At 40.3% G+C, this 20,575-nt stretch overlaps 2 protein-coding genes across 3 annotated transcripts in view; both read left to right on the plus strand.

Annotated features, from left to right (window-relative positions):
* The window catches only part of LOC120546816 (interactor protein for cytohesin exchange factors 1-like), a 7,235-nt gene extending 2,740 nt beyond the window's left edge, over window positions 1–4,495 (plus strand). The window contains exons 3-6 of the mRNA XM_039782030.1: window positions 1–73; window positions 1,522–1,762; window positions 2,476–2,648; window positions 3,957–4,495. The exon at window positions 1–73 is cut by the window's left edge and continues 22 nt beyond it. Of these exons, the coding sequence (XP_039637964.1) occupies window positions 1–73; window positions 1,522–1,762; window positions 2,476–2,648; window positions 3,957–4,154 (685 nt within the window). The 3' untranslated portion in view covers window positions 4,155–4,495. The remainder of the gene's footprint in view (window positions 74–1,521; window positions 1,763–2,475; window positions 2,649–3,956) is intronic.
* A 5,885-nt stretch (window positions 4,496–10,380) lies between these two features.
* The window catches only part of LOC120547115 (serine/threonine-protein kinase D3-like), an 83,956-nt gene continuing 73,761 nt past the window's right edge, over window positions 10,381–20,575 (plus strand). The window contains exons 1-3 of one of the 2 annotated variants that reach the window (XM_039782543.1): window positions 10,381–10,696; window positions 12,291–12,478; window positions 12,600–12,909. In XM_039782543.1, the coding sequence (XP_039638477.1) occupies window positions 12,613–12,909 (297 nt within the window). In that variant the 5' untranslated portion in view covers window positions 10,381–10,696; window positions 12,291–12,478; window positions 12,600–12,612. Of the gene's footprint in view, window positions 10,697–12,290; window positions 12,910–20,575 lie in introns of both variants that reach the window. The other variant, XM_039782544.1, reaches the window with a different exon arrangement.

The following is a 20,575-nucleotide window of genomic DNA, read 5'->3' on the forward strand; positions in this document are numbered from 1 at the left end:
TCAGGACGCTGACGAGTGTGTGGCCACTTCCTGTTCTCTGAACTCTGAGCAGGAAATAGCTGATTCTGAAAATGTGAGTAGCAAAGTGTGAAAGTACATTTATTTAAACACCCTCCACACTGTCTGTTCGACCTACGCCGACCAAGTCGGTAAATTCCGGTTTAGCGCTCTGCTTACTTTAATGCAGATGAAATGATTTAATCGTGTGGCCAGGGTTCAACATTAGCACCAATCTACCAGTCAAATGCTGGTCAAATATGCAAGTGGCTGATAGATCTGCTTCACTCACCAGCCAAAAAAACAATGGTAATCTACTGAGTGGCTGGAAATATTTGAACATTCACTAGCCGTTTGGCTGGTGGACGAAAAATTTAATTGGGTAACACTTTACTTGAAGGTATGGACATAATCGCGACATTACACTGTCATAACTATGGAATGACACTGTCATGAACGTGTCATAAATGCTATAAACAAGTCCTAAACGTTCATGACTTCTGTCATTAAGTGTCATTCGGTTTTTTTCATGACAAGTTGATATTGTTTGGGTTGTCTTGATTATGACAAGTTGACATTAATCAAAGTGGCATTACCAGATGTTGTCTTGGTCACGACAAGTTGACATTAAATGTGTTTGGGATGTCTTTGTAATGACAAGTTGACATTAACCAGCATGACATCACCAGAAGATGTATTTGTCATGACAACTTGACATTACATTTTTTTGGAGTGTCCTTATTAAGACAACTTGACATTAAACAGATGACATTATGTCAAGTTGTCATGACCAAGACAACCCAAACAATATCAACTTGTCATGACAAAAACCGAATGACACTTAATGACAGAAGTCATGAACGTTTAGGACTTGTTTATAACGTTTATGACACGTTCATGACAGTATCATGTCACGATTATGTCCATACCTTCAAGTAAAGTGTTACTGTTAATTTAAGATAATTCTAGACTTGTCATAGTAGGAAAAGCACAGCTGAAATTGATAACCTTAACAATGGCTCAGTTCCATCAAGTGTCCCAGTAAGATATTTCAGTGAGTCAGCATGCCCAATACCAGGACCTCTCCTAAGTGGAATGCAGCCATCAGTAATGGTTTAATACCAGGACCTCTCCTAAGTGGAATACAGCCATCAGTAATGGTTTAATACCAGGACCTCTCCTAAGTGGAATACAGCCATCAGTAATTGTTTAATACCAGGGCCTCTCCTAAGTGGAATACAGCCATCAGTAATGGTTTAATACCAGGACCTCTCCTAAGTGGAATACAGCCATCATTAATGGTTTAATACCAGGACCTCTCCTAAGTGGAATACAGCCATCATTAATGGTTTAATACCAGGACCTCTCCTAAGTGGAATGCAGCCATCAGTAATAGTTTTTAATACACCTGTGCTTTTCCTATTACGACATGTCAACATGTCTGCCGTGAAAAAGGTCTATTCCACCTTTGGCCACTATGTAAACCGTCTCTGGTTCAACTCAAACTTCCTGACCTTCTCCCAGGGAGACGTTCCTCAGCCTCTCGGTGAGTCGTCCCCCTGCACCTCCACCTCGCCAGCTTCACCGACCAGTGAAAACAGAAGAAGAAGCACCTTGGAGGGGAGGACTTTAAGTAGAAACAGAAGAGGAAGAGCGTCATCAGAGGGCGGTGAACGCCTGTCCTGGCTGGAACCGGCCGGGCCTGACGGAGCGTCCCTCCCTCCGATCCACGTCGGAGGAGAAACGGAAGACGAGGACGTCCACGGTAAACACGCAATTACTGCTGTTTTAAAGGTCCCATGACATGGTCCTCTTTGGATGCTTTTATATAGACCTTAGTGGTCCCCTAATACTGTATCTGAAGTCTCTTTTATATAGACCTTAGTGGTCCCCTAATACTGTATCTGAAGTCTCTTTTATATAGACCTTAGTGGTCCCCTAATACTGTATCTGAAGTCTCTTTTATATAGACCTTAGTGGTCCCCTAATACTGTATCTGAAGTCTCTTTTATATAGACCTTAGTGGTCACCTAATACCTAAGCCATGATGTCTCTCTCTCATGGGTGGGCCAAATTCTCTGGGCGGGCAAAGCAGAGAAAGGGGAGGTAACCTTGCTCCTTATGACCTCATAAGGAGAAGATTCCTGATTGGTCCATCTGAGGTTTCATTTTCTCAAAGTTAGAGCAGGATACCCAGGGCTCGTTTTACACCTATCACCATTTCTAGCCCCTGGGGGACCATAGGCAGGCTGGGGGAACTCATACTAATGTTAAAAAAAACCTCATAAAGTGAAATGTTCATGCCATGGGACCTTTAATAATCATAAGAAGAAGTATACAACTTTGTTAGGGCTGCAACTAACTATTATTTTCATTGACGATTAATCTTTTGATTATTTTCTGGATTAATCGATTAGTTGTTTGGTCTCTAAAATGTCAGAAAAAACTTTGGAGTTACGGAGGTCTTTCTCTTTGCAGAGAAGCCCGCTGATGAGATGGAGAGCCTGTACAACGACCTGAAGGCAGCCAGCTTGTCTCCGATTGGACAGTCCAGTCGGAGGGACTTCAGAGAGTCGTTCGTCAGACGATGTCAGAACGACAAAGTCAACGACAAGCTTCACCTGCTCCGGATCCTCCAAAGCACACTGAAGGTACTTACCGGTAATCATAGGCATAGATTTCGGGGGTGGGGGGGGGATTTGTCCCCTTCAAAAAATATAAAGACACTCCCACTCCCCAAAAGAGGTAGAAATAACCGTTCAGGGGGTGTGTGTACTACTACTGAGATGTACATGGTCCCTAAAAACAAATTCTAATTTGACCCGTTTTCAAAAGGTTTCTGTATCAGAAAATTTGGGTTTTTTCAACCACATTTTCAAAAAAATAACGTGGATGGTTCCGTAAAATAAATGATCAGTTCACTACTTTCATTGATTTTGTGTGTTTCATTCAATTTTATACCATTGATACAAGAACATTGAAAAAAACGAACAAAAAACGTCAAAAAAGCGCAAAAATAATGGCAAAAAACTGACAAAAAATGGCAAAAAAATGTGTCGACCAATTTTAGTTTTAAATTTTGACCCAGAAAAACAAAAAGTTGCAGGTTGACGGGAAGACAACACAAGAGTTAACAATATAGGAGAATCATTTATCATAATAATACCAGAAATTGATGCAGAAAATGCAGCAAATTAAGTGTTAAAATGTTATTATTATGTAGTTACCTGCAACACTGATCGGAGGATCATTGACTCTACATCCTGGACTATATACCTGTCCTCTGCACATTCTGTACATCCTGAACTTTTGCACATCCCTCAACCTTTTTGCCCATCATCCTGCACTAATCCTTACAGCCTCTTTTTTCTTAATGTTAAATAATTATATGTGTTATTTGTTTATTTAATTTTTTAATTGTTTATGTATGCACCAACAACCAAGGCAAATTCCTAGTAAGTGCTACTTAATTGGCAGTAAATCCTTTTATGATTCTGATTAAAGTCATTGTCTGTCTGTCTGTCTGTCTGTCTGTCTGTCTGTCTGTCTGTCCTCTCTCTCTCTTTCTCTCTCTCTATCTGTCTCTGTCCGTCTGTCTGTCTCTCTCTCTGTCCGTCTGTCTGTCCGTTTGTCTGTCTGTCTGTCTGTCTCTCCATTTGTCTGTCTGCCTTTCTCTCTGTCCGTCTGTCTGTCTCTCTCTCTGTCCGTCTGTCCTTCCGTTTGTCTGTCTGTCCGTCTGTCTCTCTCTCTGTCCGTCTATCTGTCCGTTTGTCTATCTGTCTTTCTGTCTCTTTGTCTGTCTGCCTTTCTCTCTGTCTGTCTGTCTGCCTGCCTGTCTGTCTGTCTGTCTGTCTGTCTGTCTGCCTGCCTGTGTGTCTGTCTGTCTGCCTGCCTGCCTGCCTGCCTGTGTGTCTGTCTGTCTGCCTGTCTGTCTGTCTGTCTGTCTGTCCGTCTTTCAGGCCAAAGAGTCGGAGCTGCTGGCGTTGGAGCAGATCCTGACCGCCCCGGCCCTTGCGGCGCCCACATACAGGAAGTGGAGACTCTCCAACGCCGTGGTGCTGCAGGAGATCGCTCAACGCCACCAGGAGATCGCTCAACGCCACCAGGAGATCGCTCAACGCCACCAGGCAGCAGGAGGCGCAGCACAGCTGGGATAAACTCCGGTTCCTCGCTGAAACACTGCTGGCTGAACTGGGACCAAACTGCTAAACATGGGATCTCCATCCAGACGGCAGTGGTGGAAAGTAACTAAGTACATTAGTCCAGTACTGAAAGGGTAACTTTTCAACCTGGACACTATTCTCCCATGGGTTTGTGTCTAAGGGACTAAAAATTTGAAATTGGTCCACCATTAAGCGAGAAACAAGCTGCACTATAACGTTAAAGGGCAGTTGCGCGCCGTCAGTTCTGAGTCCACTAAAAGTGCTGTTTTTTTGCCACTGACAGGCTCAGATTATTATAATTTATAGATATATTATATATAAGTGTCTGTCAACATTATGGGATGGATCCCTACAGAGATAGATCTTTTTGTTAAAGAGTAAGATCCTTTTAGTTTAACACGAAACAGCCCCAAAATCACCATCACCAAACTCCACCAGATTCATTTCTTATTTATTTTTTGATATTTAAAGAATTATATTTGTAATTACTTTGATTATTTTTTTTGTATTTTAAATGTCTTCGCAATAATGTTGAAGGTTTGGACTGTTGGTTGGACAAACGTTGTGAAGTGTGGTACTTTTAATTTAATTAACTAACCCTCCTGTTGTCCTCGGGTCAAATTTGACCCATAGTTAAAAAGTTTCTATATCAGAAATTTGAAATATCAGAAATTATATCAGTTGTTTCTTTCAACCAAAATGTCCAAAAACAGTAACGTGGATGGTTCCCTACATCGCTCTTCACAAGTGAAATAAATGATCGATTAACTACTTTCATTGGATTTTGGTTTTATTCATTGTCATAGCATTTGAAAAAAAAAACAATTTCATAAAAGAACATTGAAAAAAGTCAGACAAAATGTTGGAAAAGCTTCAAAAACATGGTGGAGGATGTTAAAAAAAAACGCAGAAAAAATCAATAAAAACATTGGGAAAAAACATTGGTAAAAAGGGGTAAAAAGCTTAGATAAAAATGACAAAAACAGTGGTAAAAAGGGTTAAAAAGCTTAGATAAAAATGACAAAAACATTGGTAAAAAGGGTTAAAAAGCTTAGATAAAAATGACAAAAACATTGTTAAAAAGGGGTAAAAAGCTTAGATAAAAATGACAAAAACATTGGTAAAAAGGGGTAAAAAGCTTAGATAAAAATGACAAAAACATTGGGAAAAACATTGGTAAAAAGGGGTAAAAAGCTTAGATAAAAATGACAAAAACATTGGGAAAAAGGGGTAAAAAGCTTAAATAAAAGTGACAAAAACATTGGGAAAAACATTGGTAAAAAGGGGTAAAAAGCTTAGATAAAAGAGACAAAAACATTGGGAAAAACATTGGTAAAAAGGGGTAAAAAGCTTAGATAAAAATGACAAAAACATTGGGAAAAACATTGGGAAAAAGGGGTAAAAAGCTTAGATAAAAGTGACAAAAACATTGGGAAAAAGGGGTAAAAAGCTTAGATAAAAATGACAAAAACATTGGGAAAAACATTGGTAAAAAGGGGTAAAAAGCTTAGATAAAAGTGACAAAAACATTGGGAAAAACATTGGTAAAAAGGGGTAAAAAGCTTAGATAAAAATGACAAAAACATTGGTAAAAAGGGGTAAAAAGCTTAGATAAAAATGACAAAAACATTGGGAAAAACATTGGTAAAAAGCTTAGATAAAAGTGACAAAAACATTGGGAAAAACATTGGTAAAAAGGGGTAAAAAGCTTAGATAAAAATGACAAAAACATTTGTAAAAAGGGGTAAAAAGCTTAGATAAAAATGACAAAAACATTGGGAAAAACATTGGTAAAAAGGGGTAAAAAGCTTAGATAAAAGTGACAAAAACATTGGGAAAAAGGGGTAAAAAGCTTAGATAAAAATGACAAAAACTTTGGGAAAAACATTGGTAAAAAGGGGTAAAAAGCTTAGATAAAAGTGACAAAAACATTGGGAAAAACATTGGTAAAAAGGGGTAAAAAGCTTAGATAAAAATGACAAAAACATTGGTAAAAAGGGGTAAAAAGCTTAGATAAAAATGACAAAAACATTGGGAAAAAGGGGTAAAAAGCTTAGATAAAAGTGACAAAAACATTGGGAAAAACATTGGTAAAAAGGGGTAAAAAGCTTAGATAAAAATGACAAAAACATTGGTAAAAAGCTTAGATAAAAGTGACAAAAACATTGGGAAAAACATTGGTAAAAAGTGGTAAAAAGCTTAGATAAAAGTGACAAAAACATTGGTAAAAAGGGGTAAAAAGCTTAGATAAAAATGACAAAAACATTGGCAAAAAGGGGTAAAAAGCTTAGATAAAAGTGACAAAAACATTGGGAAAAACATTGGTAAAAAGGGGTAAAAAGCTTAGATAAAAATGACAAAAACATTGGCAAAAAGGGGTAAAAAGCTTAAATAAAAGTGACAAAAACATTGGGAAAATCGGCAAAAACGTCAATAAAAGTGCATTGTGAAAAAGCGACAAAATTGTCGATTTTAAATTTTGACCCAGGAAAACTAAAACCTGCATGGTCATGACCGAAAGAACGAGGTCCAGGGTACAAGAGGCCAAAATGGGTTTCCTCAGGAGGGGGGCTGGGGTCCCCCTTAGAGACAGGGGGAGAAGCTCAGTCATCGGAGTAGAGCTGCTGCTCCTTTGCGTTGAAACTAGGGGATGCACCGAATCCAGATTTTTGGGGTTCGGCTGAATCCTGAATCCCCTGGTTAAGATTGTGCTGACTCCTCCTCCCATCCTCAGTCCATGAACAAGTAAACACATGAACGAAGTAAACAGGGACTGTCCTTCCTTTGCCGTACCTGAAGTTGCTGCATTCTGGCTGCTGTCTGGAGATTCCTTCGTGCACAGCTCGTATTCTTTCAGATGTTTCATACCAAATATTTTAAAGGAATACTCCACCGTTTGTTGAAATAGTTCTTATCACGGTCTCCCCTGGCTGTAGATAGGTGGGCCGACGCATTTTTTGTCTCAGTGCAACTAATCAGGTTGTTTTTTTGTCTTTTGTTGGCTCACTTTTACTCACAGCATGCTAACCGGCAACATAGGATTCCATTCACTACGCTAAGCTAACTAGCGGCGGCGCTGCCGGTGTTGCACCGGACTAAAATGCGTTGGCCCACCTATCTACAGCTAGGGGAGACCGTGATAAGCCCTATTTCAACACACGGTGGTGTATCCCTTTAACAGCGGCCATGTTGTGTATAGTTTAGGGTCCTCGCCACCACCAGACCAATCAGCATTGAGCAGATTGAACATGTAGCTGGACTTGAACGGCCTTCTTTTGACTGAAAGTTCTGCCAAACAACAACTTTCTCTGCTCACCAGATCCATGTCCACTTTCTCACAGCCTGCTGCATTGAACGCTCCACCTACGTAAACACCTTTTCGTAATCAACGGCGCCGTCACTACGGCGACCAGCGTAGCGCGCCGAGAGCAAGCGTAGGGTTCGGTTCGGTTCGCTGGGAAAACATTCTAAGGTTCGGCAGAAACCAGAACCCCCGTCAAAAAGCACAATACTGTCGTTTTAACTATTGTGTTGTCTTCGGGTCAAATTTGACCCATTTTTCGAAATGTCTATATCAGAAATATGGGTTTCTTTTTAACTAACTAATTTGGATGATTCCATACATCACGCTTGGCAAGTACAACAAAAGATAGGATCTCTACTTTCATTGACTTTTGGGTGTTTTATAAAAAACTAGCATTAAACTAGCATTTGAAAAAAGAAATAAAATTTAAAAACAAGACTGAACATTGACATTTACCATTCTGTAATTATCCTTCCTTTAATATGAGTCTAAATAATTCATAATTTCTGCTTTTTTAACTCAAAGTTTTTTTTTTTTAAAGCTAGGGTCCTATAAATGCTGTCCGATGATTGCAGTCCTCCGATACTGCAGCTTTATTCTACTCTCAAGTACCCCTAAAAACTGTGTAGATATTCTTTGTGCAAAGTCCTGCATTCAAAATTCTTTTGTATACGTTTAACACTTCTTTTCACTACCATTTATAAACACCACTAACACCAACTTATTACCAGTTTTACACTCATTTTTGGAATTCATGGTCAGTACACCTCATTTATAGGAAATTATACCTAATTCTTATCACTGTAAGTACTTGAAAAAAAGTAGTATTTGGATGAAATAAATAAATAGATAGGCCCGTAGGGAGTTGGGTTGGGAACCGGAGGGGCTGCTGGTTCAAGTCCCTGGACTGGTAGCTGGAGAGACATGCCAGTTCACCTCCTGGGCACTGAGCAATTCAATGTGTGCATGTATAGGAGGACCTTTAAAACTAAAAGAATTTTGACAAAAGTAGTGTTTGGGTGGAATAAACCTTTCAAACTATGAGTACCTGGATAGAAAGTAGTATTTTGGGTGGAACAAACCTTTAAAATGTAAAACTAGGGTCATGGAAATGCAGTCTCCGGTACTGCAGGAACTATATATATTGGTACTTAACGTGATTTGCACTTTGGGTAATGGAGTATTTCCACCAGGAGATGGCGCCACATAATTATGTGATCTGATGAAATTCAAAGGACAAAGCAAAGATCATCTATAGCTTCAATGAAGATTCACTCTGAGGTTAAAGGTGCCCTGTCATACAAAACCATTTTTACTTGCATTTTTTGAAATATGTCAGGTCCATATGTGTTTGTGTTATGTTGTGAATGTGAAAATGAACTGCTACCTCCTCTGTCAGCTCTAGTTACTGGAAAGAAATAAGCGGAAAAATCAGGCCAATCACAAAAGCTGGTCAGTCTGACATCATACTGCTTGAGCTCATTACTATTCATGAGTTCGCCCAGTTGCGCTGGATAAAGGATGCTGATAGCCAGGCTCTCATTGGCTAGCTGTTAGCCAATCAGAGTCAAGCAGCTTAGCTCGTTGAATATTAATGAGAACTGGCACAAATCGAACTAAGTCTTCCTGCAGGCTTTCTATGCCACGCTAGAATGGCTTGAAACAAGGTAACCAAGGCATTATTTTCCACAAACATATGTTACAGAGTCCATGACAGACATTACCACATATTAATGAAATACGTGTGGCAGGGCACCTTTAAAAAAAGAAAAGCAAAACAAGTTATCATGTGAATGTCACAGGCTCTTTATAGTAGCACCAGTTTATTTGTATGTGTGACTTATATTCTTTCATTATATTAATTTGAGTCACAGAGCTAAGCATTTGTTAGCTTAATTTAGCCTTGGTCTGGTGTTAGCTGACATTCAGCTAATACATATATATTAAAGTGTTTACATTTATTAAAGAATCCTTAAAGACTATAATAAACCATTTGGGTTTAAAAAAAAAAAACAGCCGAAATAATCTCCTTGTTTTGTACAATACGAGGCAAATATGAACATGTTTTTGTCAATTAAAACAGTTCATATGTTCAGAAAAGAGTGAAGTTTCTGGAAATACCTTTAAAGACAATTAAAACTGACTCGGGGGCTAGTGTTAGCTGGGTGTTATCTAGCATTAGCTGGGTGTTAGCTTGGTGTTATCTATCATTAGCTGGGTGTTAGCTATCATTAGCTGGGTGTTAGCTTGGTGTTATCTAGCATTAGCTGGGTGTTAGCTTGGTGTTAGCTATGGGTATTAGCTAGCATTAGCTGGGTGTTAGCTGGGTGTTAGCTAGCATTAGCTGTGGCTCGAACATAACCTAACGATATCTAACGTTAGCTGAAAATAACATTTGAGCATAAAAGTGAAGTTTTAATCTTGAGCTAAGATTTTTTAAATAATATTTTATGTATTTTTTTATTGTGTCAAACAATCATATATACACCTTTTTTTTTTATTCCACAAAGGTTTCCATTTTTTATTCTAGTTTAGCGTTAGTTAACTTATTCTTTTTGCTGTTAGAGACTCGAGTGCTGGTTCAGCAACAAGTCTACTAATATAAAGCTTTAAACTAGAAATAAACACTGTCAACAGCTGTTGTTTAATGGTTCTGAGCAATACAATACAACACATCTTTGTATCGTCCTTGTTGTTTTCCACATTACGACTTTTAAACTCATAAACACAACGAAGTCGGAAGAACAACTTCCTTCCTAACTCGGGAAATACAACCATCTGAGGAGCACGTGAATGCAGCAACACTCCCTAAACCAATCCAACCAACGAAGGCAACGAGTATTAGCCAATCAGAGGCAGAGTAAGGCGGGTCATGCCTTCGCAGGCTTAGGAAACGCAACATTCGCTCCTCCTCCTCGGTGTGTGAGCTATAGTTTGTGTCTGTCGCTGCCTGTGATAATCAGATCCGTGTGAAGCTGGAGCTGTTCGGTTGGACCTCTGGGCTTAATGGGTCGAAAGTTTGGAGTGAAACGAGACAAGAAGAAACGGTTTACTAGCTCGTTAACTGATTTACTTCTCCCTGCCAGACCCTGTGGACCGAGCACAGCGAGTTTGAACTGTTGTAACCGTTATAAATTCAGCCGTTGAGCGGCTCGAGCTCGCCGCTGGATGGGAGTTTAAAACGCTTATTTTTCTCCTCGATGAAAGCGAAAAACCCGCCCTGTTGTCAGAGGTAATGCCTTCAAAGTTATCTTTCCATGTGTGTGAATGCCGTAAAACAAGCCTGTTGCTTTGTGTTCACGCGTTATGCAGTTATGGGCTACTCCGTTATTTTAATACACAGCTTTGATCAGACAGATAAGCTACAATAGAAGCAAGTTATTACTGTGTTTTGGTTGTTGTTGTTGTGTTGTTCCACTGGTAAACCCAGGTGAGGAGAAACATCTTCTTGACTAGCTAACGTTTAAGCAGGTTGTTGTTTTGTCAAATCCATAAAATATCCTTCAAATTGGTGTGGGATTGTTTTGATAAGAGATCTCAATTTTACTTTTGTTTTTTAAGATTATGTTTTGGGGCTTTTTCCCCTTTTTATTAGTAGTAGAGACAGTGGATAGACATGAAAGGGGGGAGAGATAAATAAGGGATGACACGCAGGAAAGGGCAGCAGGTCGGACTCGAACCCGCGCCGCTGCAGGACTCCGCCCACATGGGGCGAACGCTCCCAGTGGGTGAGACGATGAGCCAGAGGCCGCCCCAAGATCTCAGTTTTACTTTTATTTTATTATTAGTAATTGTGCACTCAAGAAAATATCAAACAAACAAGCGTCAGAATGGCTTTTTTTATTTATTTATTTATTTTTTTAATATACATTAACTAAAGTAGGTAGGTAAGTAACCCTAGTTTAGAGTTGTATAAAAAGGTCACAGGGTTACAAAGTCGAATTCATGTTAATAATAATGAGTTAAAGGGATTTTAATGTAGTTAAAGGGATTGTAATGTGTGTTACTGAACTAAATATTTCCCTTTTTTAAAATATGAAGGATGTAGGACAGGTGACTTGAGGGTAAATATCTGGTTAAATGGTCTAGGTTCAGGTAAAATCGGACTTGTTGTGGCTCTCTGTCCTGTCTTTTTTAACTGTACAGGCTTAAAGGGTCCAGTCACCCAAATGAACCTAAGAACTATGAGAAAATTAGTTAATTCTTTCATTTTGTTTTGGTAATTTTGGTTGACCTGGAGCTTTTAGTTTGTGGTCAGCAGATGTTTTGCAGCGTGTTCACAAATCAATAGTAACCATAATGTCCTTGCAGAGTTTCAGTTTATTAGCATGGAGAATATGACTACAACAATATCAAGTTTACAGTAGAATTAAGGGTCACCGCTGTTACAGTTATTGATATTTGAGGTTACATTTCTTTTTGACATTTGCAGCCGGTCAGCCACGTTTGTCCGGTACAAACTTAATCGGAAAGGTCAAAGTTTGTAGTTTGATTGACCTTCTTTCACCAGAATCTCATTGGACACAGAGCTGTAAATATGAGGAAGGCTGGGTGATATGTTGATATTAATCTTTTAGACTATTCTATAAATATTCCTGAAAGTTTACGCACTTCGAGAGAGTTCACATTCCCAGAGTGACATTATGTGTAGATGAAAATGAAATGAAAGTTTAAAGTTAATACTATGTATATGAAAGGGAAGTGACGGCTATACCATTTTGAATAATTACAACATTTCTATTCAAACTGGACATCTTTTATAGATAAAGAGAGATACACTTTTGGGGATAATGCTTTAACCTGCTGTCTTCTTTTATTCTCAACAGATGCTGCCAGTGACACACAAGCCGCAGTCACACCCAGCAGGAAGCCTGAGGATTTAGTTGTTTATAAAACTTTTCTTTTTCTTTCATAAGTTCAACTCTGCAGCATCCAGAGCTTTTACTTCATAGTTGTGTTTCTACCTCAGAGATGCCCGTCAGTGAGAGGAGACCTTTCGTGCAGGAGTTCAGCGGTAAGAAATGTGATCGGGGACAGAAAACGCTCGGCTGACGCACGTCAGACACGTTTTTATTTTTAATTTTTTTTTGGATGTCGTTCGCCTGCGACGCCTTTCTCTCTGGACGACGTCACAGATAGCGGAGACCAATGTCTGCCGACAACAGCCCGCTGCCGCCGGCCTCGCTGCAGTCTTTCCCCGCCCTCCCTCCGCACGCCGTCCCGCCCACCCCGTCGCCGTCCCCGAGCCCGCCTGCCACCCTCTGCGGCCGGCTGTCCAACGGCAGCCGGGCGGGCGCCAGCCCCACCAGCTCGCGGGGCTCCATCCACGGAGGAGTCTCCTTCCTGCTCCAGATCGGACTCACCCGGGAGACGGTCACCCTGGACCCCGGAGACCACTCGCTGTCGGCTGTCCGGGAGCTCGTCTGCTCCATCGTGGATCAGAAGGTACGTTTTTGTTTTGGCTTCTGATCTCTGATTGGACGGGGCAATTGCTTGTGTGTGCTATGTAGGGCTGGGCGATACGGAGAAAATCAAATATCACGATATTTTTGACCAAATACCTCGATATCGATACCGCAACGATATTGTAGTGTTGACTATCTATGTATATAGATTGTGCTTTCACAAAATATATATACAAGATTTTTGATGAATAATCATCAGTAATGTGGATATAATGACTAAGTGGGTAAAAGGCAAATAATAGAACAGCTAGAACAGTCTGGTAAGTTCAGAAAATGGCATCACTTTACTGTAATGTAGCCTTTAAAACCAGGAAAAGACACTTATGCCATATTACGATATCCCAAATCTAGTCTCATATCACGATATCGATACCGCAACGATATTGTAGTGTTGACTGTTGGTGCTTTCACAAAATATATACAAGATTTTTGATGAATAATCATCAGTAATGTGGATATAATGACTAAGTGGGTAAAAGGCAAATAATAGAACAGCTAGAACAGTCTGGTAAGTTCAGAAAATGGCATCACTTTACTGTAATGTAGCCTTTAAAACCAGGAAAAGACACTTATGCCATATTACGATATCCAAAACCTAAGACGAAATCTAGTCTCATAACACGATATCGATATAATATCCATATATTGCCCAGCTCTAGTGCTATGGGATTTTCTTTTTCGTGCCACAAAAATTCCCAGCAAATGTCTCATTATTTTGCCCAAAATGGAGGGAAAAGAAAAACGTATTCTGGTGATATATGAAAACCATTCTCCCAAATTATGCTATCCTTATCTAATCAATACAAGATAACGTTCTCCTGATTATGAGATAGTTTTCTTGTAGCCATAAGATACAGCTCTCTCCTCTCCTCTATTTTCTTCTTACTTGTCTGTGTGCCGGATGTTTATGGGCGTCAACGACGCTGTTATTGGCTGGCAGTGTGCAGTTTGTGTAGCCCGTTCTTATTCCCAGGCAGCGGCGCTTTGTCACGCCCCTCTCACGTCTCGTACCAACGCACAAGTTTAACCGTCTCGCACACAGCGAAACAGACGGCACGAAGCGCTGCATTTTCACAAAACCTTTCCGCAGATAGCGTGGGTGCTGTTGTGGGCTTTACCACCGCAAAACAATCAGAAAATAATGTTTTATCCTTCTGATTCATGGCTCTCTTCCTTCGCTGGGGGGCCAGCTTTGAGCGCTGTGATCCTTAGTACATGTATATATGTATCTATAACTCCCAGAACGCATCACAAATTAGTTTTTGTATTTGTAAATGACATGTGTTTTCATAGAAAAGGCCAGCATGACTAACAGTATGCATTTCGGGGGGGAAGATATTTCAGAATTATAAGATCCTGAAGTCATAATTCCAAATTGCCTTCATTTCTTCTTCTACAAACACAGTGCACTTATGTAGAAAACAGAGTTTTGTTAGACTCGGTGTAACTTTTTGAGTTCAGGCATCCGCTCCCTGCTCCACTTTATCTCTCGCCATCTACTGGTTTTCACCGCGCGCACTGAACAAACCACCTGTGCGCTAAATGCATCACACACACACACACACACACACACACACACACACACACACACACACACACACACACACACACACACACACACACACACACCTGTTTTGCAGAGCATGACGGCAGAGGGGAAACCCAACAATGCGTTCGTTTGACCTTCTTCCGTTGACTAGCTGGGCAATATATCAATATTATATCGATATCGTGTTATGAGACTAGATTTCGTCTTAGAGTTTGGATATCGTAATATGACATAAGTGTTGTCTTTTCCTGGTTTTAAAGGCTGCATTACAGTAAAGTGATGTCATTTTCTGAACTTACCAGACTGTTGTAACTGTTCTATTATTTGCCTTTACCCGCTTAGTCATTATATCCACATTACTGATGATTATTTATCTAAAATCTCATTGTGTAAATATTTTATGAAAGCACCGATAGTCAACTACAATATCGTTGCGGTATCGATATCGAGGTATTTGGCCACAAATATCGTGACATTTGATTTTCTCCATATCGCCCAGCCCTACTCCTACTGTTGTTACTTTTCCGACCTTTCAGTGATTGATTGATTGATTGATTTTTGGGACTGGTCATCCAGTCAGAGATTATTCAGATGTTTTTGCAGGCAGCTTTGTTGCAACATACTTTCACTGCCCGTCTCTTGTCTCTGGCTGAGAAAAAGTCTTTGCAAAGGCAATGTCACTTTGTGGTCGGTGTTGCTGCGTCAACTGTCTTCACTTCCTGTTTCACAGCTGTGTGTTGTGTTGGAGAAGCTGCAGGGTGGTCAGTTAGTCTCTCAGTGCTGCCCACTGTTCCCACAGTGTATGATAACCCCACTGATTAGGGGTGTCGCAATTTAAATTTAGAATCAAAAATCGATCAAAGTGAGCTGTCGACTATCGAAATCAAAAGCGGGATCAGTGGTTTCCCCGGTTTGTTTTCTCTCTCCTCCTTGCCTATTTGCGCACGTCCAAAGAAACACCAACAGACCCGGTGTAGCTTAGCGGCTGGTAACTGTAAATGGTATTTATGTAGCGCTTTTTCTAGTCTTAATGACCCCTTAACACGCCTTTACACAGGAACCATTCCCACACATTCATACGCTGTGGCCGAGGCTGCCATTCAAAGTGCCACCTGCTCATCAGATAATATCCATATATTGCCCAGCTCTAGTGCTATGGGATTTATGCTATCCTTATCTAATCAATACAAGATAAAGTTCTCCTGATTATGAGATAGTTTTCTTGTAGCCATAAGATACAGCTTAACACGCCTTTACACAGGAACCATTCCCACACATTCATACGCTGTGGCCGAGGCTGCCATTCAAAGTGCCACCTGCTCATCAGATAAACATTCACACACGTTCACACTCCGATGGCGCGGCGTCGGGAGCAATTTGGGGTTCAGTGTGTTGCCCAAGGACACTTTGACATGGCAGGGCCAGGGATCGAACCACCAACCATCCGATTGTTAGGCGACCGCTGAACCTGAGTCACAGTCGGCTGGTAGCATGCAGCTAAAGACACGGGGTAAAGTTAGCTTAGTGGTGGCTTGCAGCTGCTCTTTTCCAGACACCATGGCCACTGCCGGAGTCGGAAACAACAGAACTGGAAAATCTGTGTGCCAACATTTAGCCGTTTTGTTTTCGTTGTGTGTTCATGTGCACCTTGTTAAAATCATGGTGCATTCAACTCCACCTCGTAAACTCTGGGAGAAACTCAAACTGTTGCTCTAAAGTACCCCTCTGCCATCTAGTGACTCTTATTGCGGCATTGCCATCACTGTTGAAAATATTGTTTAAATCGAAAATGTAATGGAATGGTGACCTTAAAGGTGCTGTAGGTAGGATTGGGAAGATCCAGGACTTAGCCAAAACATTTGAACATCGACAACTTCTCTTCGTGTCTATTCCCTCCTCCCCTTTCTGCTAAAGCCCAAAACGATCTTCTAAGCCCCTCCCCCCACAAGGGAGAATGAATGCGTGTGAATGAGCACTGATTGACACGCAGTTAGACAACCCCCCTGGCCCTGATTGGTGCATCTGAACAGGGAGCTGTGGATATTTGCAAATCTCACTACAGGCTGTAGGTGGTGACTGAGGAGCTGGATTTATTTTAAATGACCTGCTTCATGTAGTTCTACTGGAACATAGGGTCAGTTTCAGCAGATATGACAGAAAGTTAGTTTTATAAGTCTTACCTACTGCACCTTTTTAAAATCTAAACGTGGATATGGAGAATCGAGACACCCTATGTCTGATTCATACACCTGGCAGGTGGAGAGACATGTCAATCATGGCAAACATCTTTTAAATGTCCAAAGCTTGAACCAGAGATTCTTTATGGTCTCATGATTCGATGTGATTGGATATCACGATGCGTCACCTCCTCAGTATTATTATATATTACTACACATGTTGTTTTTGTATCAACAAATTCAAGCAGTCAGATATGTATGAACTCCCCTTTTAATTGTATCTGCTCTTAAAAAAGACACTTCCTGAATGATCAGTAGGCTATAATCGATTATGTCACTGAATCTGTGACTAATTTCAGCACCCCTACTACCTATCCAAGACAGCTTTGACTATGTTTATGTCTTTTATAAACTTCATATAATCTTGTTTTTTACGTAACATCTTCATCTGTAAAGCAACAAATGCTGTCAGATAAATGGAGGGAAGTAAAAAGTACAATATTTCCCTCTGTAATGTAGTGCACTAGAAGTATAAACTTAGACCTAAAGCAGGAACCTCCCGTAGGAGGTCGCGGTGGAACCGGATTCCAGCTTGTTTGGCCTACAAAATGACATCATCACTGCAATTTTCTTTTTCCTGCTTTTGTGTCCACATCATACAGCTGTGAGGTTTGTCTGTGGGAGGCTTCAGGTCTTGTGTGTGTGTGTGTGTGTGTGTGTGTGTGTGTGTGTGTGTGTGTGTGTGTGTGTGTGTGTGTGTGTGTGTGTGTGTGTGTGTGTGTGTGTGTGTGTGTGTGTGTGTGTGTGTGTGTGTGTGTGTGTGTGTGTGTGTGTGTGTGTGTGTGTGTGTGTGTGTGTGTGTGTGTGTGTGTGTGTGTGTGTGTGTATTAAATAAAAAATGTTTAGTGTGCAAGTAAGGTAGATAAGCTGGATAATAAAAAATAAATTTACATATCAAATGTTTAGCCTATATCAACAACTTTTTCAATTTATGTTTTCATAGGAATTAATTGGCCAACTTAAACTACATAATTAAAAAGTTGTTGATGTGACTCAGAATTCCTGTTTTTTTATTATCCAATAAGAAACTCTCCTTTTCAAATTTTAAAATCACACAATAATCAATAGTAAGACCGAGACAGAGACACACAGCCAGACAGACAGACAGAGACACACAGACAGACAGAGACACACAGACAGACAGAGACACACAGACAGACAGAGACACACAAACAGACAGACAGACAGAGACACACATACAGACAGAGACACACATACAGACAGAGACACAGAGACAGCCAGACAGACAGAGACACACAAACACACAGACAGACAGAGACAGCCAGACAGACAGAGACACACAGCCAGACAGACAGAGACAGCCAGACAGACAGAGACACACAGCCAGACAGACAGACAGAGACACACAGACAGACAGAGACACACAGACAGACAGAGACACACAAACAGACAGACAGAAACAGAGACACACATACAGACAGAGACACAGAGACAGCCAGACAGACAGAGACACACAAACACACAGACAGACAGAGACAGCCAGACAGACAGAGACACACATACACACAGACAGACAGAGACACACAGACAGACAGAGACACACAGACAGACAGAGACAGCCAGACAGACAGAGACACACATACACACAGACAGACAGAGACACACAGACAGACAGAGACACAGAGACAGCCAGACAGACAGAGACACACAAACAGACAGACAGAGACACACATACACACAGACAGACAGAGACAGACAGACAGACAGAGACACACATACATACAGAGACACAGAGACAGCCAGACAGACAGAGACACACAAACAGACAGACAGAGACACACAAACAGACAGACAGAGATACAGACAGACAGACAGACAGACAGAGACACACACACACAGACAGACAGAGACAGACAGACACACACAGACAGACAGAGACACACACACACACAGACAGACAGAGACACACAGACAGACAGACAGACAGAGACACACACACAGACAGACAGAGACACACACAGACAGACAGAGACACACAGACAGAGACACACAGACAGAGACACACATACAGACAGACAGACAGAGACACACAGACAGACAGAGCCTTTTTTAAATGCTGTACTAATGTTTCATGAAAAACTTTGGCTGTGATTATATGTGTGTTAATTTTAGATTTATTCTTTTTCATATACAAAAATGATATCTATATATATATATATATAATAATATAATTTTTTTGTCATGACTAGAGTCAAATATTGCTTGTCAATTAATTAAGGTCACATATGACCCCAAAACAAGAAGAAAGAAAAAGTTGAAAAAAAAACATCAAAAGCATAAATAATTTGTTTTTTTAAACTTGTCAAAAGCATCACATGTAAACAAAAACAAGCAAATCTTGAAAAAAAAAAACTTAACTGTTGAAAACATCAAAAGCGTAAAACAGAAAATGCGTCAAAAGCATCAAATCCCAACTCCATTCTTGATTGGCCTACAGCACATTCACATCAAATGATTATGATACGATGATGCACAAACGGACAAGTGCGTTGTTATATTTACTTGTCATGTATTTTTATTTTATGTAACACAATGAATTAACAACCATTTACTGCGTCTGACTCTCACTCGCGCTCTTAACTTTTTAAAGCGCCCATATTATATTATTTTCAGGTTCATAATTGTATTTTAAGGTTGTACCAGAATAGGTTTACATGGTTTAATTTTCAAAAAACACCATATTTTTGTAGTACTGCACAGCTCTCTCTCACTGCTGCAGCTCCTCTTTTCACCTGGTTTCTGTTTTAGCTACAGAGTGAGACCTCTTTTCTTCTTCTGTACTATCTTTGATTGCACTCGCACATGCTCAGTAGCTCAGATCGTAGATCATGTCAGCTAGCTAACTCTAGAGACAGTAAAAGAGGCTATTTCTCCAACTTTGGTCAGTTACAAGGCAGGATCAGCTGGGAGACTTCTTCTAAATGAGGGCGCACATGTAAGTAGTTCTTTTGTAGATTATGGTGAACTTGTGTGTGTTGTAGCAGTGCATTGCTATTGAGAACGAGCTAGCATGCTAGCGTTAGCTGGCTAACGGTTGTGGTTAGCCAGCTCGTTTCGGATAGTGACGTCACAGTCCGAGCCGATTTTGAACAGCTCACTAGGAGACTGAAGGCAGGACACATTCAGAAACCGTATCTCACTCAAAACACCATGGATGGACCCAAAATAACACCCAAAATCCCAGAAAAAGTGTTTTTTTCATAATACGGGCACTTTAAAATCCCGGATTAACCTTCCAAACTCATTAGACAAACAAAATCCTCAAAAGCACCAGTTGATCCTGAATGGCACACACAGCTGCTGTCTGAAACTAAACGGTGTTATAAAATCACTTTTTAAATTCTGTGTCCTGCTGTCATTCCTCTAAACCAGCGGTGTCAAACTCAGTTTCACTAAAGGCCTAGACTGAAAACTGAGAATCACGTCAAGGGCCAGACATGTAGAGTTTATTGACATGCTTTTATTTAAGAGAAAAGGTCAATTATGTTGACTGTATTATTGCATGTGTCATATAGTTTTCTCACTTAACAGTTTGGGCCTCCATAAAGCCCCCAAAAAGTTGTTAAAAAATGTCCTTAGCCACCTTAGAAAAAAGCACCCAAAACATTGAAAAAAGAACCAAAAACTTTGGAAAAATTGACAAAAACACTGAAGTAAGGATCAAAAACATTGAAATAAATGCTTAAAGCGGTGACAAATGTGTCAAAAAAATTTAAATAAATGCCAAAAGCGTCTAAAAAGGACCATAAATGTTGAAAATAGTGACAAAACATTGGAAAAAAGTGACAATAACTAGGTGGGACAAAATTTATTGTGAACCTGAATTGATATGCGTGCCG

This window comes from Perca fluviatilis, chromosome 18, assembly GCF_010015445.1.
Source record: "Perca fluviatilis chromosome 18, GENO_Pfluv_1.0, whole genome shotgun sequence".
Lineage (NCBI taxonomy): Eukaryota > Metazoa > Chordata > Actinopteri > Perciformes > Percidae > Perca > Perca fluviatilis.